At 41.1% G+C, this 25,920-nt stretch overlaps 1 protein-coding gene across 1 annotated transcript; it reads right to left on the minus strand.

Moving 5' to 3' along the window:
- Positions 1–225: 225 nt before the first annotated feature.
- Positions 226–23,050, minus strand: LOC124869703 (ras-related protein Rab-3A-like). The gene is made up of 5 exons (XM_047367752.1): positions 22,878–23,050; positions 20,453–20,677; positions 15,218–15,336; positions 11,103–11,227; positions 226–3,534 (listed from the first exon to the last, which is right to left on the minus strand). The coding sequence occupies exons 2-5, from the start codon at positions 20,675–20,677 to the stop codon at positions 3,344–3,346; spliced, it is 660 nt and encodes a 219-aa protein (XP_047223708.1). The 5' UTR covers positions 22,878–23,050; the 3' UTR covers positions 226–3,343.
- Positions 23,051–25,920: the final 2,870 nt, after the last annotated feature.

Genomic DNA, 25,920 nt, shown 5'->3' on the forward strand with positions numbered 1-25,920 from the left:
ACAAGACCTGCAATCTGACATTTAACATGCTTAAAAATTCCCAACATGTTCTGCAAAAACCAAACAGATGGATCAGTTCTAATGGCATTAAAGCCAACCTGGAGGTAGAGGGAGATAGAGCTCACTAAAAACACAGTCCAGGTGAATGTGCCCCCTCACCAAGTCATAACCTAATGTTTTCCCCACCTACATTTATTTTGTACCAGTAAACAAAATGTCTGTAGGTAATAATGTGTTTTAAAGAATTATGGAGATAAGATAAATAAATAAAAAAAAGATCAAATCTCACATATAGTCTAATTTAACTGAGTTGTATTTTCAGAAGATTTTCTACGAAACCCGTGGATTCTAATTCTTCTCCGTTTGGACCACATGGCTCTTATGAAATATGCCAGATTATCACCTTTGATCAACCAAAACAAGTCAAAGTGACCTTCTTCTGGAAGAAATTATTTATAGAAGTCACATAACCACAATAGTTCCCTCCAGCTGGCTGTGAGCAGAATATAAAAAGTTATTACTGTTGACTGTTAGAGTGGGTACAAAATGTACCCAAGCGGGGGAACAGATTGATACAAAGTGTTCCGCGATACATGGATCCTCTTCATGAAGGCTAAACCTCCAAAACTACAGAAGTGATGGGGAGAAATGACCAACACTCGCCATATGCATTAAATAAAAGTTAGAACAAAGTGAGGGGTGTCAAGAGATAAACCTCAGAAACGTTTTACCCCATCTGGTTTTGGAAAGAAGTAGCAGAGTGGGACTGATGAGTGCAAAACCAGTAAAAACAGCTAATAAAAATAAACTACTTTCATAAACTAAATTAAAATAAGATTAAAAACATCAATAATGTGCAGCTCTAACTACAGCACAGGTAGGAATCCACCCAACCTTAATTATTCTTACCATTTCAGAATAATTTTACATGTAGACTGTATATATCTGCAATTTAAAATGCATACTTATTGACATTCAGATATTTATCCACTATCAAGTGGCCAGAGAGACTCGATATTCTCCTACTGTGATGTTTGATCAAAGACAGTATCAAACATCCAGGTTATGCTGTTCCTTCGGTAAGTCCAACCAAGATGCTGACTTTCATAGAGATTTATTATATACATTGGCTCTCAAAAGTAAAACACACCCATGATAAGATGCTAGGTTTTTGCGGGATAAAAAAATATGACCATGATTAATAAGCTCAAAACGTTTTCCACCTCACCTAATGTGACGTGCATCCTGTACAAATCAACTGAAAACAAATATGTAAGGAAAAAATGTGAAACGAACATATAAAAAGTTGCAATTATCTGGTTGCACAAGTGTGAACACCCTGATAAGCACCTTTTTATTTAGTTTCAGCATGCAGTCTTCATTAGTTCCTCCTATCAATTTTAGTGAATCTGATTAAACTTGAATAAAGCTCAGATGTCCTTAAGAGACTTTTTTTACCCAATGTTCTTATTGGCATATTTTGCTTTAGCTCTGTAGTTTACAGAGAAGTTTCAAAAGAGCAAATGACTCCATTTCACAAAGGTATCAGTCAGGAAAAGGTTACAAACAAAATGCACAGCATTACATTCAAACCTAGGCACAATGAAGACAGTTAATAAAAGAAGGGGCAACAGTGATGTTCTAAAAACTGGATATTTCTATAAAACCAATGAAAATGTGACACTGAAACAGGCCTGGTAGGCTGCCAGGAGACCAACAGCAACAATGAAGGAGCTGCAGGAATATCTAAATGTCCTGGTTGTGTTCTACATGTGATAACAAGCTGTTTTATTCTACAAATGTATGGGCTAGGTATGGTTGCAAGACAGTTCCTGCAGACATCCAGGCCTCTGAACCTAGTGGGAGAATATTAATATCTGATAAAAGCCAAACTGATTTTTTTGGGCCACAACCCAGGTTTGTTTGGCACAATACCACAGTTTTAACAAAACACCATACCCACAATGAAACATGGTGGTGGCAGCATCATGCTCTGGAATCAAAAGGTGCTTCAGCAAAATATTAGTGTGAAAATTTATGTATCTGGGCTCTGGGTTATCAAAACTTTCACATTTTTTTACATTTTTACCAAAACAGATTAGTTTGTTTCCAGTTGGACTGTACAGGAAATTTCTTTTTGAATATTTATCATGGTCTTATTTTTGTAAATTGCAAAAACCTGGATTTTTTAAACAGTGGTGTGTTCACTTGTTAGATCCACTGTAACTATGTGTCTTGGAAAACAAGTATTTAAATGAATTCAAAAATCTAATTAATAGAGGAGAAAAAAACATTTAAGAACAACTTTGCCTGAACATCAAACCTGGGTCCAAAACTCTTAAAAAAAAAACCACCAGGACACAGAAAAGAGGATTACTGGGGCTTCATTTACCAAAGAGTGCACTGCTTTCATACTAATAGTTTGCAGTAGATAGAATTTCTCAAACTTGCGGCGCACAACAAAATTCAGATGTTTGAGACCGTGCATAGACATGTCACTGCACATGTTGCCTTCAAACATCCCGATCTGCAGTGAATTGGGCACAGCTGCAGGTGGCGCTTGAACCGCCCAGAATTCTGCTAAACTGACACCTTTTTGTTTTTCAGTGAGGATGAAAGTGCCCTGAGCATTTCCATCTACAGGTAACAAAAGCAGAAGAACGTTTACAGTTTTGTGAGGTGTGTCACATTATTGTACGAGGCTAAATGTGATTCAGTTTCACCCCCTAGGAAGCATAAAAGCTCAAACTCCAGCCAAAACATCAGGTTTGATGCTCCACAATTTAGATAAAACTGAATGGAGTTTTATTTCTCTGTAGTTTGTTATTGTGGATTGAAAAAGTTTGCTTGGCTGATGCACATTCAACATTTATTTTTGTACATGCCGAGTTGTGTTTGAAACATTGCGCCTCAAGGTTTTGTGAGTATGCATGCTTTGTACACGAGGCCCCAGATCCTCAAGAATGCAGCCAAACTGAAATGAAATCAGCAACAAACAGCTTTTCAGAAGGACAATAATAATAATAATATAGCTGAGTGTGTTTCAGGACTGTGTAAAAGAGAAGCTGGGATCGTCGCTCTGAAATGTTCTTCACCACTCTGACATAATCTGGAATGAAAATCTTTGGGGAGAGCAGTGTCATGCAGACAAAGCTCTTGGTGTGGAGAATTTAAGCAGCCAACTGGTGTGGCTCTGTGCATGGCAGTGTTTCTGTGCAGGAAAGTTTTGCATCTGCATATTAAAAAGAACATAAACACAAAGATCCAGACCAAAAAAAGTTGAAAAATCAGGACAAGCAGTGAGCGTGTGTATGCGTGTGTGTGTCTGTGTGTGCGTATGCATTCAGCAAGCACAATCTTGGTGAGACCTCTTGGGCTGCTCATTCAGCTGTGGCCCCTGCTTAGCTCCGGTGACAGTTGGGTCGTTGTTATCCAGAGTCTCTGTCATCCTCTCACAGATGATGTCCACCAGTCGCTCGAACGTCTGCTTCACATTAATGTTGTCTTTAGCACTTGCTTCGAAGAACTCAAAACCTGTCAAAGATGGAGGACAAAGCTCTGGTTATATGCATTGCAATAATATGTTGGGACCCACAGCCATGAGTTACAACAGGAAATGGGGTACAGACTTTTCTGGAACTTTCAAAATAAATTGCATTAACCTACTTCCGGCATAACTTAGGAATTGGTGGTAACAGCGAACTTCCCATGATGCCACTGTCCACATAAAACCCCCACAAGTCTTTCTCTACCATCAGGACTCTGTACGAGGCTGGCCGGTGAGGCAGCGCGCTAATGTCTCTTTGCTGGCAAAAAGACAAACTCTTCAAACCGGATCCAAGGTTATCATACGATCATCGGTCATATGCACTAAGATAAGTACAAATGAATCACTGTCTGTGTATTAGAGGCTGACATTTTTTCGGGAGTCCCATGGATCAAGGGATTCCCATGGGAATCCCGCGAGACGGGAGACAGCATCAGTAAAGATCACGTGATTGGGACGGTACAGGATAAAAAATGAACAGGAGCAGACGGGAGCGGGAGCTAACTAATAGGAGGGAAAATAAACTAGGATTAATTGTCTTTGGAAATGTAAAACTGAGACTTTGTTATAAACTTTAAGAAAAAAAAACTTGAATCAACGCCGCCATTGTGTAGTTTTTTTCCAAGAAGCCTATACTATAATGCGAGTCAAACGAACTACACAACCCACAAGCCAACAGTGCTTCTGCTCGATGTTTTCCACCTGCGTTCAGGATGGAGGGAGCAAACGCAGGTGGAGAACTGGACGTGGTAAAATTGGATTTGTAACATAAAGTCAGAAATAAGGACTTATTTATTAAACTCATAGAGCTGACAGGAAAGTCACAAATATTACCGAACTTCAGGAGAGTTGAATGTAGCGGTGTTAACACGCAGTCTGCTGCTTGTTAAAACGTGTTTAGTCGTAATCAAGTTCACCAGTGATTAAGGGACACTTGTAAAACAGATTCTGGATTAAATCAGTCCTGCTTCTCTTCATTCATCAAACCAAAAGTACCAACATGTGTCAAGTCTCATCTGACCAACAAAATTGCTGCATGTGCACTAAAGATTTAAGAGGTAAGGTACGGAAGCCCGTGAGGGGACATGGGGAAATTTATTTATTTTGCGTCCCCACACAATACTTTTGCGTTCGGCATTTTGGAACAGCAGCCCAGATGACAAACTGCTTATAAAACAAACAGCACTAATATGACATTGATATGGTTTATTTGTCATATGCAGGTTAACACGCAGTAAACAATGCGATGAAATGCTTAGGATAAGAAGAACCGTTCAAATCACGATAAAAACAAAAACTAATGGCGTACAAAAAAAAGTACACATCATGCAGCAGTAATAAGCAAACAAAGTGTCACAGATGTGGTTTCGTGCAGTATTATTGTTCAGTAGTTTGTTTGACAGGTTGTGGATAAAAACTGTCTTTTAATCTGATTTGAAGATAATTTTATTTAAGGCTGATTTCAAAATAAAACTCAATAAATCTCAAAACGGGTGTAGTGTTTGTTTCATTTTTGCAGTTATCTGGTTTGGAAACTATCCCACAAAGTATTGCGAAATAACGCAAAGACTATTGCGTGGAGACACAAAAAAGAAAAAAATCCCCCATGTCCCCTCGCGGGCTCCGTATAGAAAGGATTCATCAAAGGAAGATATTAAATAAATATGTTGTGAAATAGAAAAAAATTGAATGTACCATTAAATGTACAATTTATTTAATACATCATTAAATATTAAGTGTACCACTAATTACGTCATGTCGTCTTTAAAATTATACTTAATTATTCAGTGGCACATTTAATTGCATAATATTCCATTTCATGATATAATGGTACATTTATTGTTTCTAATGATGTATTAAATAAATAAATGGTACCTTTAATTTAATGGCACATTTAATGTTACATTTCTTTCATGTTACATTTACTTCACTTATGGGACATTCACAATATTTATTTATTTAATGATGATTTTATTGTATTAATTTTGTCCAGTTTGACCTTCCATTCTTGATGCCTGTATAGGAGGTCATGTCAGAATTTGAATCAGGTGTTCTGGAGCAGACACACATTTAAAACTTGCAGGGAAGGGGTCCCTGAGGACCAGGGTTGTGAACCATTGAGGTACAGTTTCTAAATTATGAAGGTTTTGCCTTTTTGCTCTTTTGTTCAACAAGTACAGTTCTCTTACTAGGTGCATTTTTCTTTCGTTCCAGCAACTTGAAACATAAAAGTGATGTCATTGTTCAAAGGAAACAATCACTTAATAAATAAGTTAAATACAACTATGTACATTTTGTTTATTCAGCTAAGATAGGCATGGTCTGTTTCCTTGTTTGATATTTTATTATTTCTTCATTATTATTCTTTTTACTTTAACTGGCCTTTACTACAGCTAAAAACAGGGACCTAACTGGTCCTTCAAACAAAGAAATTGCCAAAAGACTAAATGAAGAAAACAAAAATGGGAGTGGCACAGGAGTGGGAGTCGTTCTGAATGGGAGCGGGATGGGAGTGGGAGTCAATTTACCAGGAGTGGGACGGGACAGGATTTTTTTTGTTATGCTGGCCTGGGATTGGGATGGGACAAGACATTTTTCTGTGGGAGCGGGATGGGACAGGAGAGAAAATCCACTCCCGTGTCACCCTCTAGTGTGTATCTGGTAGATTCATTCATGAACGGGAATTAAGGCATAAGCCTGGCTTGACTTTCTCTCTGAGGCCTGCAGAAACAAACTGTGTTCCAGAGAATCCTCTGTAGAGACGCTGTCTCTACGAAGCCGACTGAAGCAGTTTCCCGATCGGAAGGACTGCATCACCGTGGTTACGGTAATGTGCAGTTGGTTGGCAGACAGAACGAGCCATTTTTCATCCACAGCTACGGAGGTTAGCTGGAAGCTAACCCTTTGTTCACAGAGCTTTCTTCAAACTTCGTTGTTTCCCGGACAACTTTTCCTCAGCATGGGTCAGAGGTTAGGTTTGGGCAGAATAATAGAGAAGGATTTAGATTGAAATGATCTAAACGTTTTTCATTTTATGAAGTTTGGTTTTGTTTGCGTTGAACTCTGCTATCTTGGTGATAGCAGCATATCTGCAGCACACGTGCTCAGCTTTGTGTTCTTTGTGTGTTTTTAAAGTTAAGACAAACTTTATTTAAAGGGTGATTTTAAACACAGAAGATTGATCATAACACGCCGTCTGTGCTTATGCATTTTAACCCTTTTATTGACGGTATTTTTAAAGGTGTGTGTTTAATTCTGGTGCTAAGCTATCAGCTTCTTTGTTAGCTTCAACTGCTAACAAGCTAAGAACACATGCTTGCCTGCTAGGGAATATTTAACAGAAAGGTTGTTAGTTTTCAAGCTAGTGAATAATATTTCCCTAAACGTTATTTTACTAAATCTGGTAACTAAGTAAACACCATTAAGCCCCATTTCTCCAGAAAGATTTGGCTCTTTTCCAAAATATTCCCTTAGTAATATTTCTTTAAATATTATTTTAATAAATAAAGGCAGCTAATTAAACACTGTTGATAATTAGTCATCCAGAAGGTTGGTTTTATTCAGCAGATCATTCTTAAAACAATATTTTATTAAAATAATACTTTACCTGATCTTGCATTGTGAATGGTTGTCTAAACGTTTGCTGATTATTGTCTAAGTTGGTTCCAAGACTAACTTAACTTCCAGATTCTTCAAGATAATCCTTGGTTCTCAAACATAAACATTGCATGTTAATGTTGCATCACTCAGTCAACTTGTTTATATTGTACATAACCTATTAGTCTTCCCTGTTCTTTAATTCTGCTTGGTAGTTTAGTTGGATTGTTGTAGCATAGTAAAGAGTTTGTTGATTGAAATATGTTTAACTTTGAGTTGACTTATTTTTGTTAATAAATTCTTGTATTTTAAGAAATTGTGTGAATTCATTCCATGTGTGTTCAGAGTTTATGCTGTTCAATAATGTCAGAGCTTGTCTCACACCTTTCTATTTTATCCTAATACCATCGCCTTACTGGGCCGGTATTCACAGGACAACCCTTAACAGACGAAAATATTATTTGATAAAATATTAAAATATTAATATTAAATATTCTCAGATTCATAATCACAACAAATGCAAAGCCACTTCATCTTCTGTAGGACCCGTTAATGTAGACAAATAGGGGCCTTTGATTACCACAATGCGGAAAATCCGGACGGGATTGCAAATTTAACAAACAAAATGAAATCCAGTAAAAAAACGTGGAATCTCACAGAATTTGCTGATATAGGCGATCAGTTCAATTAGTTTCAATTCAAAAATACTTTATTAATTCCAAAGTGAAAGCTACATAGTAGTTTCTGAAGTATTTCGGCCGCTGCAGGCCTCTGTACCTGTCATTACCTGGTTAGACGGGGGTTGGCTCGGCTCTTGGCAGGAGATCTCAACACGAAAAGATTGACAACCATGTATTTCAATGGAGACATCTGTGACAGATGGCAGTAGGTCCTGCTCATTATGCAAGAGTGCAAAAATGACAGAGAAATGCTTTGAAATATGTTGCAAAAGCTCTGCTGGACCAATGGACTTTGATATATTTATAAAATTGGAGAAACAGGAAATTTGGAATTCTTCAGCTCTTGATTTGTTGAATTATTTTTCCATCACTCCATAATTACACACTTTTGGGGTTAATAAACAAAAATAAAATAAGAAATAAGAAAAATAAAAATAAAAATGGGAAAAGTGGAATTTGGGAAAAAATAAATGGATTTCATAAGGCCTTAGACATTAGGAGTTGGTTACATGTCTCTGTCAGTATGAGCCGGACGTTAATTTACTTCACCTTGAGATGTTAAACTGCAAGTTCCAAGCTCAACAAATTGATGTACGGAACTTTTTCATTATGTGTCAACCACAACCTTCAATGTATTGTTTTGGGATTTTTAAACCAACTCAAAGTAACAAAAAGGTGAAGTGGAAAGAAAAGGACAAATGGTTTTCAAACTCTTTTACCAATAAAAGTCTGAGAAGTGCGTTAAATTATAGCATCAGGTTTTTTAGGGTATCTCTCTACCAGCTTTGCCCGCCTTCTTATCCAAAACTCCTCAAGCTCATATTGGATGTAGAACATCTTGAACAGCATTTTCTACTCTTACCACAAACCCCTTAGATGTATATAGAGCTGGTCTTTGACTTAGCCATTCAACCCATGGCTATTTACTGATCTAAACCAATCCATTGTTGCTTTGGTTGTATGTTTAGGGTTGTTGTCCTGCTGAAAGGTGAAGTCCTAAGTTTTCTGTGCCCCCTTTAACAGTTTTCATCCTGGACTGGCCTGTATTCACCTCCATCCATTCTAAAATCAACTCTGACCTGTCTGCTAATGTAAAGCAGGATGATTCTGCCACCACCATGTTTCAACACTGGCATGGTTTGTACATGTTTTTGTGCAAATGTGCAGCTTTGGTCTCCTCTAGGCAGAACACATTCTTTCCAATTTTTTCTGTGTCCCCTTCATGGTTTATGACAAACTGCAAATCGGACTTTTTATGGGTTTCTGCCTGCCAACTTTCTCCCTGACCTGTCTGCAGTGTTCCTTGGTCTTCATGACGCTGTTTGTTTACTAATGTTCTCTAAGAAACCTCTGAGGCCTTCATAGAACAGCTGGATTCATACTGAGATTAAAATTACAAACAGACGAACTGTTACTTAGATGACCTCTGAAGGTAATTAGTTGTTGTAGTTGCTGTGTTTTATTTAGGGCTACCATGAATAATGTTTTTATATTCTAAAATAAAATGATACTTTTTCTTGGTCTATAACATAAAGCCCCAAAACATACTGAAGTCTATGGTTCTAAGGTGAGGTATTTTGTTATTTCTAATCAGCCAATCACATGACACCAACTCAATGCATTTAGGCATGTAGACATGGTCAAGATGACCTGCTGCAGTTCAAACTGAGCATCAGAATGAGGAAGAAAGGTGATTTAAGTGACTTTGAACGTGGCATGGTTGTTGGTGCCAGACGGGCTGGTCTGAGTATTTCAGAAACTGCTGATCTACTGGAATTTTCACGCACTACCATCTCTAGGATTTACAGAGAATGGTCTGAAAAAGAGAAAATATCCAGTGAGTGACAGTTCTGTGGGCGCAAATGTCTTGTTGATGTCAGAGGTCAGAGGAGAATGGCCAGACTGGTTCGAGCTGATAGAAAAGCAACAGTAACTCAAATAACCACTCGTTACAACCAAATCATGCAGAAGAGCATCTCTGAACACAACATGTCAAACCTGAGGCAGATGGGCTACAGCAGCAGAAGACCACACCGGGTGTCATTCCTGTCAGCTAAAAACAGGAAACTGCTACAATTCACACAGGCTCACCAAAGTTGGACAATAGAAGATTGGAAAAACGTTGCCTGGTCTGATGAGTTTTGATTTCTGCTGCGACATTCGGATGGTACGGTCAGAATTTGGCATCAACAACATAAAAGCATGGATCCATCCTGCCTTGTATCAACGGTTCAGGCTGGTGGTGGTGCAATGGTGTGGGGGATATTTTCTTGGCACACTTTGGGCCCCTTAGTACCAACTGAGCATCGTGTCAACGCCACAGCCTACCTGAGGATTGTTGCTGACCATGTCCATCTCTTTATGACCACAGTGTACCCATCTTCTGATGGTTACTTCCAGCAGGATAACGAGTCATGTCATAAAGCACGAATCATCTCAGACTGGTTTCTTGTACATGATAATGAGTTCACTGGACTCAAATGGCTTCCACAGTCACCAGATCTCAATCCTTTGGGATGTTGTAGAACGGGAGATTCGCATCATGGATGCAGCCGACAAATCTGCAGCATCTGTGTGATGCTATCATGTCAATATGGACCAAACTCTCTGAGGAATGTTTCCAGTACCTTGTTGAATCTATGCCACGAAGGATTAAGGAAGTTCTGAAGGCAAAAGGGGGTCTAACCCGGTACTAGCAAAGTGTACCTAATAAAGTGGCCCGTGAGTGTATAAGCTGGTTAATTAGTAAGGCTCTTTGCTCCGATAGAAAATACAATTGGCTGCTCAACAGACTTGTGGGTTTCAGGCTGCAGGTTAAAAACAGCATTACTTTTATAAGATTGATGAGTAATAAGTTTCAGTTTCTGCAGCGATGGTATTTAACACAACTATAAATATTTTCAAGCAGTCAAATTTGTCTTCTAAACTAGGCAAGAATGCTTTCATTCAGCAGAAAATTTATTCAGCAGAAAGTTCAGAATATTTTAGCAGTTTTGAAACCGTAGCTTCTTAAAACTGCAGTATACTTTAATACAGGTAACTGACCTACGCTTAGCTTACATAAAACAAGCCAACATCACAGAATAAACAAAATAGTACCATCACAACAGGACAGAATGCTGTGCTGCAAATACTGTCTTAGAAGGATAATCGATGCAGACCTTTCCTTAAACCTCTTTCACAGATAACACTGATGTGCAACAGGAGAACATTTAACTCACTTTGAAGTTCTGTGGACTAAAAGAGAAATTCCAACATTTCAGTCAGAGCAGACTTACCAAGTTGTTCTGACAGCTGCCGACCCCTCTCTGATGCCACCACCCGCTCATCCTCCATATCACACTTGTTTCCCACCAAGAGGACTTGAGCATTGTCCCATGAGTATGTCTTAATTTGGGTCGACCTATTAACACAAACAAAAAGTGTCTTTCAGTATTTCAATTACTTGCGTGACTTTTTTCACAAGGGATATGATAAAATGAATAATGACTCACTATGGGAGAGACACTGTGATTGTAATGTTATGTATTTTTACAGCATTCTGGAGAGGTTGACAGATATTTAGAAGAATTTAATGTCCTCAGACCAGGAAGGAGTTGAATGAAATGATTAAGTAGTACTACTGAAACGTTGGTTACGTACTGTAACCCCAGATTCTATGAGTATCGGCGCAGCCCTTTAAGGCTATCGCTAGTGGGTTTATCCCTTCGCGCGCAACGCAGCACTGAAAACTTTAGTCCACGCCCACCTGCTGTGTGGTCCCCACCCCGGTCCGTATAAATTACGGTGAGACAGTGCAGCGCAGTGCAGCCGTGCACGCTATGTAACATGAAAGCGCGCGCATGGGACAGAGGAGATGAGAGGTGGCCTCCTCTTCAGAGTTATGAGGAGGAGGATAAAAGCCATCCAGAGTTATCAGTCTCGATCTGAACGAACTCGTAATGTTTTAGGTGTAAAAGCAGGGTTAGGACGCAGCACAGCTGAGCTGCCGTCGGCTCGTATTCTGAGACATGAAGGAGCGACAGAGAGCGCAGATAAATCATTCACTCTCTTCGCAGATATCAGAGCTAACAGCAGGGCTGTTTTAAAAGACAGAAATTTAAGTGGAACCTGATCTAAGGGCTCAAATGGGGCTTTAACCAGTGCGCGCAGGACGAGCGCTACGAGAATCACTGAGAGCTGTTCCTCTCGGATTCGGTCCAGGAGCCACGGGATCAGCGGAACTGCTGGAAAGGCATAAAGGAGGGTTTTCAGCCACGCGCTTTGAGCAAAGGCGTCCACTCCTAACGGTGGATCCTTCCGTGGGCTCAGTGAGAACCACAACTGGCATTGTGCGTTCTCCCGTGTGGCGAAAAGATCCACTGCTGCTTTCCCAAATCTGCTCCAGATCTGAACAATCAGTTCTGGGTGGAGACTCCAGTCCCCCCCGAGGACCACCTCTGGACATGATGTCCGGTCCTCTGTTCAAGGCACTGGGGATGTACACAGCTCTGATGGAGAGCAGGTTCATGCGTTCCCAGCACAGCAGCTGCCTGGAAATGTTTAGCAGCTGGGCCGAGCGCACACCTCCTTGGCGATTTATGTAGGCTGCTGCCACTCTGTTGTCTGTGTGGATCAGAACATGCTGATCCCGCAGCAGAGGAGCAAAATGCTGTGTCACCTTCCACACTGTGAGAAGCTCCAGCACGTTTATGTGGAGAGACATGTGGTCTGGCCACTGTGCTCCCACCGCCTGAGACTGACACGTTCCTCCCCATCCCGACAGGGTTGCGTCTGTGAACACTGAGACGTGTGACGTCGGTCTGCTGAGGGGAATTCCCTCTGACAGGATGTGGGGATTTCCCCAGTGGGCCAGGTCGGGTCCCACTGAAGGAGGGACTGAGATCATCCGCCTCTTCTGACGCACAGGATCTATGCACAGGCAGATGAACCATCTCTGAAGACGTCTCATATGAAGCAGACCCAGCGAAACAACCACGTGAGCCGCTGACATCATTCCCAGTAATCGCATAAGTGACAGAGCTGTCACTACGCTGTGAGGTTTGACACGGAGGAGAAGCGCTGACAGCACGTCTGCTCTCGGCTGTGAGAGCTGGGCTCTCATTGTGGCTGAGTTTAGCTCCTGATAAGCGAAACGCAGATATTTGCGGTGTTTCGGGATGATGGGGATGTGAAAATAAGCATCCTTCAGATCTATGGAGGTGAACCAGTCGTTCTGGGGAACGTTCTCCATCACCTGTCTGACTGTCAGCATGTGGAAACGTCTCTCCATGACCGCTTTGTTGAACAGAGACAGATCGGGAAATGGTCTCATTCCTCCTGTTTTTTTGGGAGCCAGAAAATACCGGGAATAAAACCCCGTGTTTTCCTCCCTGTGAGGAACCCTGGAAATGACGTTTTTTATCAGGAGTTCCTGCAGTTCTGACATGAGAACGGAACTCTGCTCCGGGGAGGACAGGACTGTCTCCAAAATCCCTCTGAACGGTGGGGGCGGAGACAGGAACTGCAGCGTGTAACCTCTGCTGATCAGTCTGTCCATCCACCTGCCCAGGGAACATACGCGCCGCCACTCTGAGTAGTGCTCTGAGAGCGGGCGCGCATTTATCTGTGGTGCTATGGTGCTCATGGATACGAGCCAGGCTAGAGCCCCTACCGCCGTTACCCGACTCGGATTCTGATCGGAGATAACCCATGGGGGGGCTCGGATCGAAAGGGCTGTAAACCAGCCTCACCAGGGGGGTATTCACCCAGGCTCGCAGCTTGGTGTTGAGTGGGGGCATCACTGGTGCGCTGCTTTGTGGGGAGCTGCTGTTGTGCATCCTCTGTGATCTCACCCGCTGACAGCTGGGGAGGACAGACGGAGCAGTGGGCGGAGGAACTTGGGGAGCTGCGGCAACGGCCGTGGAGCGTCTCTGCTGATGCCGCTGATCACGGCGATCCCGCCAACGGCCGGTGGTATGGGACGAACGGAAGCCAGAGCGATTAAGAGACCCATGTCTCCTGACCCGTTCAAGCTCCTCTTGAGAGGTCTGCATCTGGCCCAGCACGGACTGGAAATGAGGACCGAACAGCCCATCCGGGCTGATCTGTCCCTCCAGTAACTCCCTCTTAAAATCCTCAGGGATGGAGGAGGAGAGCCGAAGCCACATCTGTCGCTGTAGCAGGGTCTGCCAGGCAGCGATGCGGGAGGAGCACACAGCCGACGCCGCACAGAGGTTAAGGATGGTATCAGCGAAATTGCAGAATTCCTCCACATCTTCCGAAGGCAGCTCCATCTCCCGAGCCTTCCTGGAGATGGCGTAGGCCAGGAAGGCGGTGTTGTTGGTCGCCGCAGCGACCTGAACGGCACATTGGTGGGAGCAATCTGTCAGCCTGACCGTGACCTGGGGGAGGGGGGCACAGGCTGTCATCCGACGCACCGGGCCGACCTAACCCCAAAAACTGCCGACAGACTGGGCTCCAGAGCAGGAACTGGGGGAAACCCCTGATCCGTCAGGGACTCCACCCTCGTGATGGGTGTGAAGGTGGAGACCGGTGCCTTCAGCTGAAGCGGCCGAGACCCGACAGGTAAGCGGTTACCGCCGGAAAACGGGGCCAAACCGAATCTCGGCGAGTTAGATGAGCTGGAGCGAATTTCCCCGCCAGGTCATCAGTCGGGAGCTGGGCTAAAGGTGCGGGAACAGGGACACCATTAGCCTCAGCTACTTTAGCGATGATGTCCGGCAGCGCACTAACAAGTTTACCCATCGCCAGAAAGGGGGTGGTCGCCGACATCGGGAGGCCCTGGGCCTGGACTGATTTGGCATCTGCCTCTGCGTCCTCCGTCCGGAGGAAGGGAGGGGAGATATCGGTCACTTTCTCCGGGGTGGAATCGTCCGATTCCTGCCCAACATCGAAGATGTCCAATGCCTCCTCGAGGGAGCATTGGTCCACTACAGGGAATTCCCCTTCTAGCGGGGAGAAAATGGCTAGCCGCTGCTGCTTCTCTTCCACAGGTAGACGCCTCTAGGAAGGGCAGGTGGACTGCGGGGTCAAGGCCAAGGTAATGTGATCAGGACCGAGGCAGCCCTCGCAGATGACCTGCAGGTCATAGCTCATGATGTAGACGGTATTACAAGCCGGGCAAAGGCGGATAGTGCCGACGCTAGCCATTGCTCTTCTTCCAGAAATCAGTGCTCTTAAGTCGCTGAAGAAAAAATGGGGGAGCCGTTTGTCCGGTCTCACCGTAATTTATACGGACCGGGGTGGTGCCCACACAGCAGGTGGGCGTGGACTTAAGTTTTCAGTGCTGCTCGCGAAGGGATAAACCCACTAGCGATAGCCTTAAAGGGCGAAGCCTATACGAAATAGAACTGAGTTACAATCTTCTTACACAGACTCAGCTAGTTCTTACCAGTCTTGCACAGCGTTAAAGGACTCCTCATTGGTAATGTCGAACATGAGGATGAAGCCCATTGCTCCCCTGTAGTAAGCTGTGGTGATTGTTCTGTAGCGCTCCTGTCCAGCAGTGTCCTGCACATACACATACACACTTGCTGAATTACTTTGAGTATATGGAGCTGTGGTTAGAAGAGGGTGACTGATTATAAAATAAAAAACATCTAACAGTGTCCAGCCAGCACCTGGAAAGAATTTGGCTCGGTGCATACGCTTGATAAATCAAAGTGTGACATTGAGCAAACTTGTCTGAGCATTACGTTGCTGTTCCGCTGCCTTATGTATAAGCAAGCTGAACCAGGGTCAAGCTATGGTGCCTGTTAGGCAAGCTTCACGGGTACTGGCAATAAACCTTTACAATGTAATTATTCTGACAACCAAAGAGGTACAAATTTAACAGCTGGAAGGCATTACAGAGGTGTAATAAGACAGCTTGGCTCAGTAACAGATGATTTGATGCCCTTAAAAATCAGATGTTCTTAGAACATTCAGTTAACAGCTAATGAGCACAATTATTAAGAATATTCTTAAATTTAGAGCTCTGTTAAATTTAAAAGCTGAAGATTTCTAGTAACTTCTGAATGTTTGGGAAAACTTCACTTTACATTATTGTCTGGTGAAAACATCTGTGATTGGAACAGTTTAATAAATCATCACAAACCAAATGGTTTGGGGTTACTGCCCTACATTCGACAAAGATCAATTCAATGTTACATTTTCATCAATTTCTTTACAATTAGTGACACAATAATGAGTAATATAACTCCTTACAGAATTAATGGATAGCTACAAAAGCATCAAAATATCACATTGTTACATGGGACCATTGACCTCCAAAAAGGTAAAGTAACAAATTCCCTTTTACTGAGCAGAGGCTATATTTACCTGTAGTTAGAGGTTAGTTACTAACATCACAAGGCTTATGCCCAACAGTCTCTGAATGATTCTGATTGATGATTCAGTTACACACACACACACAAAAAAGAAGTGTAATACCAGCTTTCTAGATTTCTAATGATAGCTAGCCTTGTCTCTGAACAAAGTAATGAGCAATCCTGCTGCTTTTGTGACTTACAGCTGGAACTTTCATAAAAATGAATGACATGTATATGTATTGAAGTATGCTGGAATCTAAGCTTTTGAACCAAGTCTGGGGTGGTTAACCGGGATCATAGAGATATGATATAGTTTATTCTAATTGCAGACACCCATGAGTGAGAAAGGGGGGGTTTCCACCATGTGAGCTCGTCTTCTATTGTATGTAATGGGATATTATTTAATTGTGTCGGCTGATTCAGCCTGTTAGAAATATTGATGGCCAGGTACCTGATGTTACCAATTTGTAAAGGAATGGTTGGAAATAATTAAATATGAGAGGAGATAGGAAGGGCCTTTGATTTGTTCAAATTCTGAAATAATTAAAAATGTATTAATTAGGTTATTGTCTCTCTTAGGGAGGGGTGTGCATTTCCCAGAATGTAATGTAATGCAACGTATATGCTTTAGAACTCAATAGCTTTACAGAGCAGTACATTTACACAGTACATTTTATCAGTGTAATTGTGTCCAGCTTAACCTACTCATTAATGATGTGCTAAACAATGCATTCTCAGTTTTAGGCTTAGATGGCATTGCATTTAGGCTTACCTGTTCGATAATATCTGCCTGTTTGAAAAATAGGAAGTAAATTCATGTAAACAGGCAACATATAAGCAAAACTAAATCCTCAGTTCTGGTGCTCACCACTGGAGGGACACAAAGGTCCTGTCAGAACAGAACCTACCATGTACCCTGGGTAACACTAAATACAGGTAGGGACCACATAGAGGTGGTCTAAGACAGGGTTTTTCAAAGTGGGGACCACCAGGGGGGCCTCAGAAATCTGGATGGAAGATAAAACAAAAAAATGCAAAAACAAAAAAATAGAATCATATTATTTTTTTAATAATTATAATTAAATATAATCTAAAATAATGTCATTATTTTTTAATAATTAATATTAAATATAATTTATAATAACATAAGCTCCAGGAAGGAGTTACATAAATGTTCTCTCACCAGGAGCTGCTGTCATTGGGATGATTAGGGCTCTATCTCCATTGATCCAGTCCCACCTGGAACACCTCCCAGGACTAAGACTATTTCCCTGAGCTCGAAAACACACATTTAAACAGGGGTAGGAACCCCTCTGCCCCCTGTGTTGGTTCTAATCTGGATTTAAGGCTGCAGAAGGAACTGACTGAGATGACAAACTTGGAATTTGCTATATATAAGAAAGGACTGTACCACCTTGGCTGACAGGGCACTGAAATGCCTTCTCCCTTTTGCAAAAACCTACTTGTGTGAGCCTGGCTTTAAAAAGGTACTCAAAACAAAACAGAGCATGACTACACATGGACAATGACATGTGTATGGCACTGACAGATATCCGGAAAAAAAATGGGGGTTAGATAAGATAACCTTGTCTTAAACCTTTCTTTCTGAGCTTCTACAGAAAAGGAATCTTAGCCAGAAGTTGCATGGGGTAAACCGCTTCACTAATAATGTCAAGTGAAGCGGTTTACCCCACAGCCTCAAGAAGGCTTCAAAACCCCATCTCTGCTCGCCTGATGTGTGCCAATCCAGCATAAGATACTCCAGCTTCAAATTAGAACCGGTGCCAAGGTTCTTTGTTCACCTTCCGCCACGTAAATAATCACCTTTGGAGCTCCCATCGTACTTTCTTCACAACGGCTCATGTATGAGTGTTTAGACAGAGAAAATTAGTTTAGAATGACACAATCTAAAAATTTGTCCATTTTCCATTGCCTGTTTAAAGCCCCAGGCTTTGTAAAGCCCAAGTTGCGTTTCAATACAAATTTCCCCAGGTAATTTTACTTTCCCGGGGCTTTACTTTCAAGGGTAAATGGTCCTACTGTGGAGATGGGCTTTCAGCTTTTCCTCGGATTTGTTAAAGGGGCGGAGTTGTGTGCAGTGAGGCTTGGCTCCAGCAGCTTCAGTAATGGCAGAAGTTACCATACAAATGAATCGTTTTTTTTCACTAGAGGCCTTTTATTTTTCATTTTTCAACAGTAGGTAGACAGGAAAGAGGGCAAAGAGAGGGGGAGACATTTGGCATGGGTCCGGGACTCGAACGCCTACACCATCAGCGCCGCACCCAAATTAATCGTTTTTATACCATTAATTTATCACAAAAAGTAGTTTTAGGATGTTTTTCAGCGAGAAAGTAGACCAAAACTTCATTTGTGCAGTCAGTTCATCAAGAATGATCCTACTTTGAAATGTTTTGTCTGAGTTTTCGGAGCACCGAGTTCCGTTTACAGGCTGGTCTGGCTGCTAAACTAAGCTAAGCGGGTGGTTGGACTGGGACTTCCCAACTAATCGCTGCCTGATCTCGGCCCGGCACTCTGGGATTTCCTGCTACCCGTTATCTGTTTGTGGCGGCTGAAAGAAAATATAAAGCATTTAGTAGGTATGTGGTGAATAACCGCAAGTACCAGAAAATTTATATTTTAAATTATTGTAAATTAATTAATTAATAACGCCACAGTTCTATAAGACAAATGTTTTAATGCAGTGCTCATGATAAGAGCACTTTACCTAGTAAAGCTTTTGTTAATTGCACAACCACTGACTGAATCCTGGGGCTGCGGAGACGCGCAGTTGTTAGCACTGTTGCTTTGCAGAAGGTGGATAGTCTCCCTGTGTATGCGTAGGTTCCCAACGGATACACCGACTCTACCCGTGGTACAAAAACATGACTTAGATCTTAGATTAATTGGTCACTCTGAATAATCCTCAGGTATAAATGCATGTGTGCATGGCTGTTTCTCCTGTGTGTCTCTGTGTTGCCCTGTGATGAACTGGTGACGTGTTCAGGGCGTACCCTGCCTCTCGACCAATGACTGCTAGAGATAGGAACCAGCCTCCCAGCAACTCTGCTAGGATAAGTGTGTATAGACAATGGATGGATGGATAACTGAATACATGTTAATGGAAAAAAACAATCAGAAGAATATTAAGCAGTGGATAAAGACCCATTTAGGTGAGCTGACTCTGCTCTTCAGTGTAATGTTGGTTAGTTGTTAGAGTTAAATGTACCCTAGAGCCAATCATATCCTAAAGTCATGTGCCGAATTACTGATAAATTATACAGAGGTAATAGGGAAATAAAGCATTTTGCTGTGTGCAACTGTTTTAACAGATAAAACTGATTAAACACTCCTCTGTATTCATGTTCACGATGAGTCTTCAAATATTCTGATACGTTTTTCAGTAGATCACATATATTTTGTTTAAATAGCTTAATAAAAACAGGATGCGGGGTCATATTTTTTCACAGTAAATAATGTAGCACTTCTGAAAACCTTTTGCCGCTTGCTTTGCAGACAATAGTCAAGTGCACTGAACAGCTTATTTGATTTCCATATTTGTATTTCACTTAGAGAAAACAACAGTGTCTGCTTACTGTTTGGGAGGATTCAGTGGATGAAAAAAAAAATACAGGTATCCTTCCACTTTAAGACTAAATGCCTGATGAGCCATTCTGGTGCACCACTGATGACATTATTTTGAAAAAATAATGAGTGCAACTTTGATATCACAGGAAAGAAATCTGTATAATCAGTCTTTCCCAACTGCCTTCATTGAGTTTGTGCTTTACAGGCTTTGGATAAAAACAGACTTTAACAGAGAACTCAGCTGGTGACCAGAATCGGCCTATTTTAAGTTTCACTGGCCCTGATCTGTGACTGGCCAAACCTAAACATTCAGCCTTTTTCTGATCAGGAAACACGGCAAACTTAAGTACCACCGGGTCATCTTAATAACAACACTCAGGCATAGAAGATGTAGGTTTTGTCGGAATAGCTCAAGACCCATGTCTTGCAACAAGAAGTAGACATCTTCTAGCAGCCTCTTAGTTAAGAAGCTAGCAGGTTTACAGTCGGTTCGATAGCAGGCTGTGAACTCTGCAATCATTTCGTCATCGTTTTAAAATATTAGAACAATCCTGTTTTACAGTAACTGCTCTCGTGTATACAGCCTGATTTTGCCTCTTCATGTTAAGAATGAATAACGTCTCACAGCAGGAAGACTAGAAAAATTATTCTAAATGGTTTTATTTAATGTTTCTATATATAAATATAAAGAAAGGGAAATTAAAACTGACTGCTTTACAAAAAATCCTCACCCAGATCTGCAGTTTTATCCTCTTGTCGTTCCTATAGATGGTCTTCACCTTGAAGTCGATGCCCACCGTGCTGACAAACGCTGGGGTGAATGAGTCGTCGGCATAGCGGAAGAGGAAGGAGGTTTTTCCCACGCTGCTGTTGCCAATGATGAGGATTTTAAACATGTAATCAAAATTCTGGTCCGATGACTCCTTCTGTCCATATGTTGCATTTGCAGATGCCATCTATGCATTAACAAACATCCAACAATTATCACTTTTGGTTTACATGCTTAGGAAACAAAAAGCTGCCCTTCAAACAGGAGCCTGAGCAACTGCATGATGAGAAAATACACCCCAGTGCAACAATCAACAACAACCATATACAACAGTCACAAACCAACCAGTGTTACATCAGCCACAGAAGATTCATTGACTGTTATTTGTTCTCCAATCTAGGATTTTACCATCTGAGTTCGAGGTAGGATGTAAAGTTATGAGCAAAAGCTTGTGCCTTTCACAACTGTTGTGCTCTGCAGGCTTTCCATGTTCACTTTTAGTGCTGACAATTGATATTGTTATTATATCTTTGTGCAGAGTGATGTATTTCAGATTCATTTATAGCAAATCTTAGTTTAAATATTATACTTTATAGCAAAAACACATCTTTACTGTCATTTCCCCCTGCTCCAAAGTATCATCTAATTGCATTTTAGTAAAGACACGGCATAACATTGTCAGCACAGATAAAACTAATTGCTATAAAAGAGGAACAAATATTCCATAAATCACTATCCTCTTCTGTTAGCAATGGTCTTCTCCAAAACAAAATGGTGAAGTCATCATTCATGTGTATAGAAAAGACCTCTCATGTAAGGAAACGGCTGATAAGAATATTCCAGATAAAATTTTCTAAATGATCAGAAATTTCCAAAATGATGGACTGAAGAAGGCTTTTGGATCCATGAGCGTCTAGGCAATTGCTAAGACATATTTCCTCCTCAGGGGTGCACTACAGAACTGTGTTGCCACCAGTGCAGAGCTTGAATAAATTAGCAGCAGAATGGTGTGAGTGCATTTGCACACACAGTTAAGCAAACAGTTTGGACAACAGCCTTATGACAAGAGAAGCAGCAAAGGCAACATTTCTGTTCAACAAATTATTAAAAACAGACTGAAGCTTTGCAGGAAGTACAAGGGTGGACAGCCAAAGACTGGGACAAAGTTATTTTATCCCATAAATCCTGCTTCTGATTCTGGACGTGTGAAATAGTTTTTCTAAAGCAGAAAACGAGTAGTGCACAAAGTGAAGCATTCTGATATAATAATCAATGTGTGGGGTTTCTAATCATTCAAGGTTGGGGGCTTACTCGTAATTCTGCATAACATTGCCATGAATAAAGAGTGGGATCATGTCATCAGACAGCAACTTCTGTCAACAATCCAGAAAGAGTATGGTGATGATCTGTGTATTTCCAGCATGATGGAGCACCATGTCATAAGGAAAAGTATTCAAGTGGCTCAAAGACCAGAATATTCAACTCCAAGCGCCAAGGAGACAAGAATATTTCGCCATCACTCAGGATTTGGTTCAGAAGCTGATATCCAGCATGGCACAAAGAGTTACTGAAGTTATAAAAAATTGTGATCAGCATTGTAAATACTGACTCTTTGTTGAAATTTGGTGTAATTTGTTAGAAAACAAACTTTGCTTGAGACTGTATTCTGGCAATAGGCTTATTGTAACCAGGACCCCCTAAACCTATGTTGGTAATAAATCCTGATAGCATTATCTGGTTTAGGGGAGCATAAACACCTTCTCTATAACTCCCAGTAAGAGCAGCCACAGTATCTCAGCGATCCAGAAGTCAGACACAAACCGCACACCTTCACCTCACGGAGGATAAGTGGGCGGAAGTAGAAGGGCTTAACAGACTAAGCATCGACTAAACTGGCTAACCTATCGTCTCCCATCCAGGGATGGCAGGCAGCCTGAGTCGGACAGGCCATGTCGCTGGTAACAATATGCTTCACAACAACCTGTGCATAGGAGACTGACACATGGTTAATTGATATTTGTCTCATTCGACTGATTCTTTCTGATTTTATCCTACTAAATAAAACGGCCTGATTCCCACAGCCATCCGGTAACGGAGCTTAGCTTGAATTATGTAGCTGTACTCTCAAAGTTAGCTCGACAAAAACCTTATGACACTATGCGTTGTTATTTCTTAGTTACCGCAGTTCAACTTAACTGTTCAGAATTAAGATAATATAGCATTAACTACTAAAAACATGCAAGAAGCCGTGCATCCATCCTTTAAAGGCTAATTCAGCACAGTTACAGTCACCAATATTTAAATATGACAGCAGGAGCTAGCTAAGCATCCCAGCTATGTCAAATGAAGGTTACGCTTTCTCATTAACAACTACCTAAATCACTGACCTCGAAATGGAAAAATAAGCTCCGTTCTTTCTGTTTCCCCTGTTATAATGAACACGGCCCCGCTACGCAGATAAGCGCAGGGTTTAGCATGAAACGGGTATTTTCCCTAAGCTTCCCTGCAGCGGCTAGTTAGAGCCCAGCGTTGCACCTGCACACAACCAGAATGTAAGAGTGATTGGCAGGACAGCTGTCCAATCATAGCAGAGACTTGAATGACTCACCTCTAGAAACGTCGCCCCATTCCTGGTGAGGTCATTATTTATTCATCGGGAGGCGTTAGTAAAAAGATCTCTTGAGTATAAATGACTATATACTTAAATCTAACACATTTTAAGGTCTAACATTTTTAAAATAGAAAAGATTGTTACAAAAGAACAAAACATTTTTTTGTCAAATTGCTCTTGGCATGTTAAAATGTGCAAGGTGCATGATTCCAAACAACCAGCATTAGGAAGAACATATCATTAGATTAACTTTGAAGAAACTATTCCACCTAAGTGCTCTTTTCAATTCAGTTTATTCATACAGCACCAATTCACAACAAATTTACCTTTAAGGCACTTTAAAAGAGAAATTAATTCAATTTGTATCCAGAAATATTTAATCTGATCAAACCAAAACATTTAGAAAAAATTTAATTTAATTACATACATCCCAAGTCGATCCACATGATTCTGGAATGCTGTCAAATTCAGTGTATGATGCCAATTGACCAAAATGAATCAATCTAGGAAACAAAGTCAACTGCATTAGAAATCCCTTAGCAGTTATCCTAGCAGTTGGTGGGAGTGAAAAGGAATAATTCCCTTTAAACAGGGAGAACCTTCCAGTGGAACCCAGCTACGTATTAATACGTAGCACCTACCATGATAGACATGGAGTTGAGCATACTCACAAAAGTCACAGAAGCACTGAGCCAAGTGGACTTTCTAAGAAACTGAGTACACATAGATAATGGCAGCAGTGACTCCTCTAGTGGCTTCACCTAGAGAGAAAATACTCAACAGAGAAGCTCTGAGCCACTTGTTCTGTCTGTGGGATGAAAAACTGAGTAATTATAGTTAGTTGGAGCAGTAGCTCCTTCCTCCAATATTAATATCCTTTCTTTTATATCCTACAGAGTGACCCTTTTTAAATGTCTGTTACTTACTCCTGGCCATGTCCTCATATGATACCAGGATCTCATATTCAGGTCCAAAAAATTGAAGAGCTATAGTATTTTAAAGCCGTTGGTGCTAAATTTTGCCGGGGCTAAAAAAGCATGTTCTAAAAGAATAGAATAGAATTGAAATATTTTTTATTGTCCCACAGTGGAGAAATTCAATAAAGCAAATTAGCTGATTTGTATTATAAAGGTACATTAAAATATGTACTTGCAGACTAATTGTTAAAAAAAACATCTTTTCTAAACTTCAAGATGCGCCATAGCAACGTGTCAAAACTCCCAAAATTCCATGTGCCTTACTAGTTGCACACTTACAAATTTTGTCATTTACTGTATTGTTATTTACTTAATTAATATTTTTTGTAATACTGTCTCAGGGAGTAAAGAAAAAGAACATTTATAGTATTCTAGTTCAAAACATTGGATTTGTTTATTGCAAATGTCAGGAATGCATACATCTCTAATTCAAGACAACAGTCAGGTTTTTCTCTACTCAGAATATAAACCTCTTGTTCAGAGGCAACCTGTAATTAAAACAACTGTGAGCAAATGGTAACAGGAAGCTGAAGAAGCTCTGCAAGGTTGCTTTAAGGCTACAGACTGGGACACACTGTGCCAGCCACATGGAGACTAACTGAGTGTGTCACTGACTATGTAAACTTCTGTGTGGATGACACCATCCCCACCACAACGGTGAGACGGGGAGAGAATGCCCAAGAGAGACTCCTGTTGGGCCACCTGAGTAAGTAAACAAGCACTTATCAGGACTCCCGTCAGTTTGCTCATAACTGTGAAATTGGAGATGGCCGAGTGTCATCTGGACAAAGCCAGCAGCACTGTGAGGATAATGTTCTTTGATTTCTCCAGTAAATTTAACATGATGACTCTGCAGTCATGGGGTGGATCAGAGATGGACAAGAAGCTGAATACAGGGAGCTGTTGGACCGCTTTGTGGCATGGTGTAGAACCTATCATCTCATCTTGAATGTGAACAAAACAAAGGAGATTATTGTAGATTTCAAGAGAAACAGGAATAGGTCAAACACTATTGTATTTATGGGAGAAGAAGTGGAGGTGGTGGAGGAGCAGAAATACCTTCGTGTTCACTTAGACAACTGACTGGACTGTAGATTTTACAGTGAAGCCGTCTACCAGAAGGGACAGAGCAGACTGTACTTCTCGAGGAAGCTTAGGACCTTCAATTTTTGCACAAAGATGCTACAAATCTTTCAAAGGTCTGGTGTGGAGAGTGCAACCTCTTTTACCTTAACATGTTCTGGTAACAGCATCAGAGCCAGTGACTTAAAAAAGCTCAACAAGGTGATAAACAATGCTGACTCTGTTGGGGGGACTTCTCGGAATCTCTGATGTATTGCAAATTGAGGTCACGAAACCTCTGACTTTTAATGATGGATTCTGAATTATAGTTAATTTCCACATGTGTGGGGAAACTAGCCATGGGTCTATAATCTCACGTAGTTACATTAACATGTATTGCCACATTTTTCTAAATAAACTGAACTGAACTTCAGTTGCAGTTCCAGTTGACTTTTCTGGTATGAAAATTCTTCACATAATGTGTTTGTCTAAGTCCCCAGATGGATATTCTAAAGGATTTAGGTCTGATTTTGCCAATGTTCTCCATTAACCATCTCTATCTTTACTGCTGTTCTGTCTATTTATAGGAAATAACTACTAATAGGAAATAATAAAAACTTCCCAAGGCAAAGTTTTTTTCCTTATGTTTGTTCATTGCGGTTATTTTCTTTTTCTTTTTTTTCTTTTTTTAACCGTGTCCTGTAAAGCAGAGTAGAGCTCAGAAATGCTGTCTGAGTCTCAAGAAAAAGCCCAACAGATTTACTTTCACAAGTGGAGCAT

The sequence above is a fragment of the Girardinichthys multiradiatus genome, chromosome 6 (genome assembly GCF_021462225.1).
Source record: "Girardinichthys multiradiatus isolate DD_20200921_A chromosome 6, DD_fGirMul_XY1, whole genome shotgun sequence".
Lineage (NCBI taxonomy): Eukaryota > Metazoa > Chordata > Actinopteri > Cyprinodontiformes > Goodeidae > Girardinichthys > Girardinichthys multiradiatus.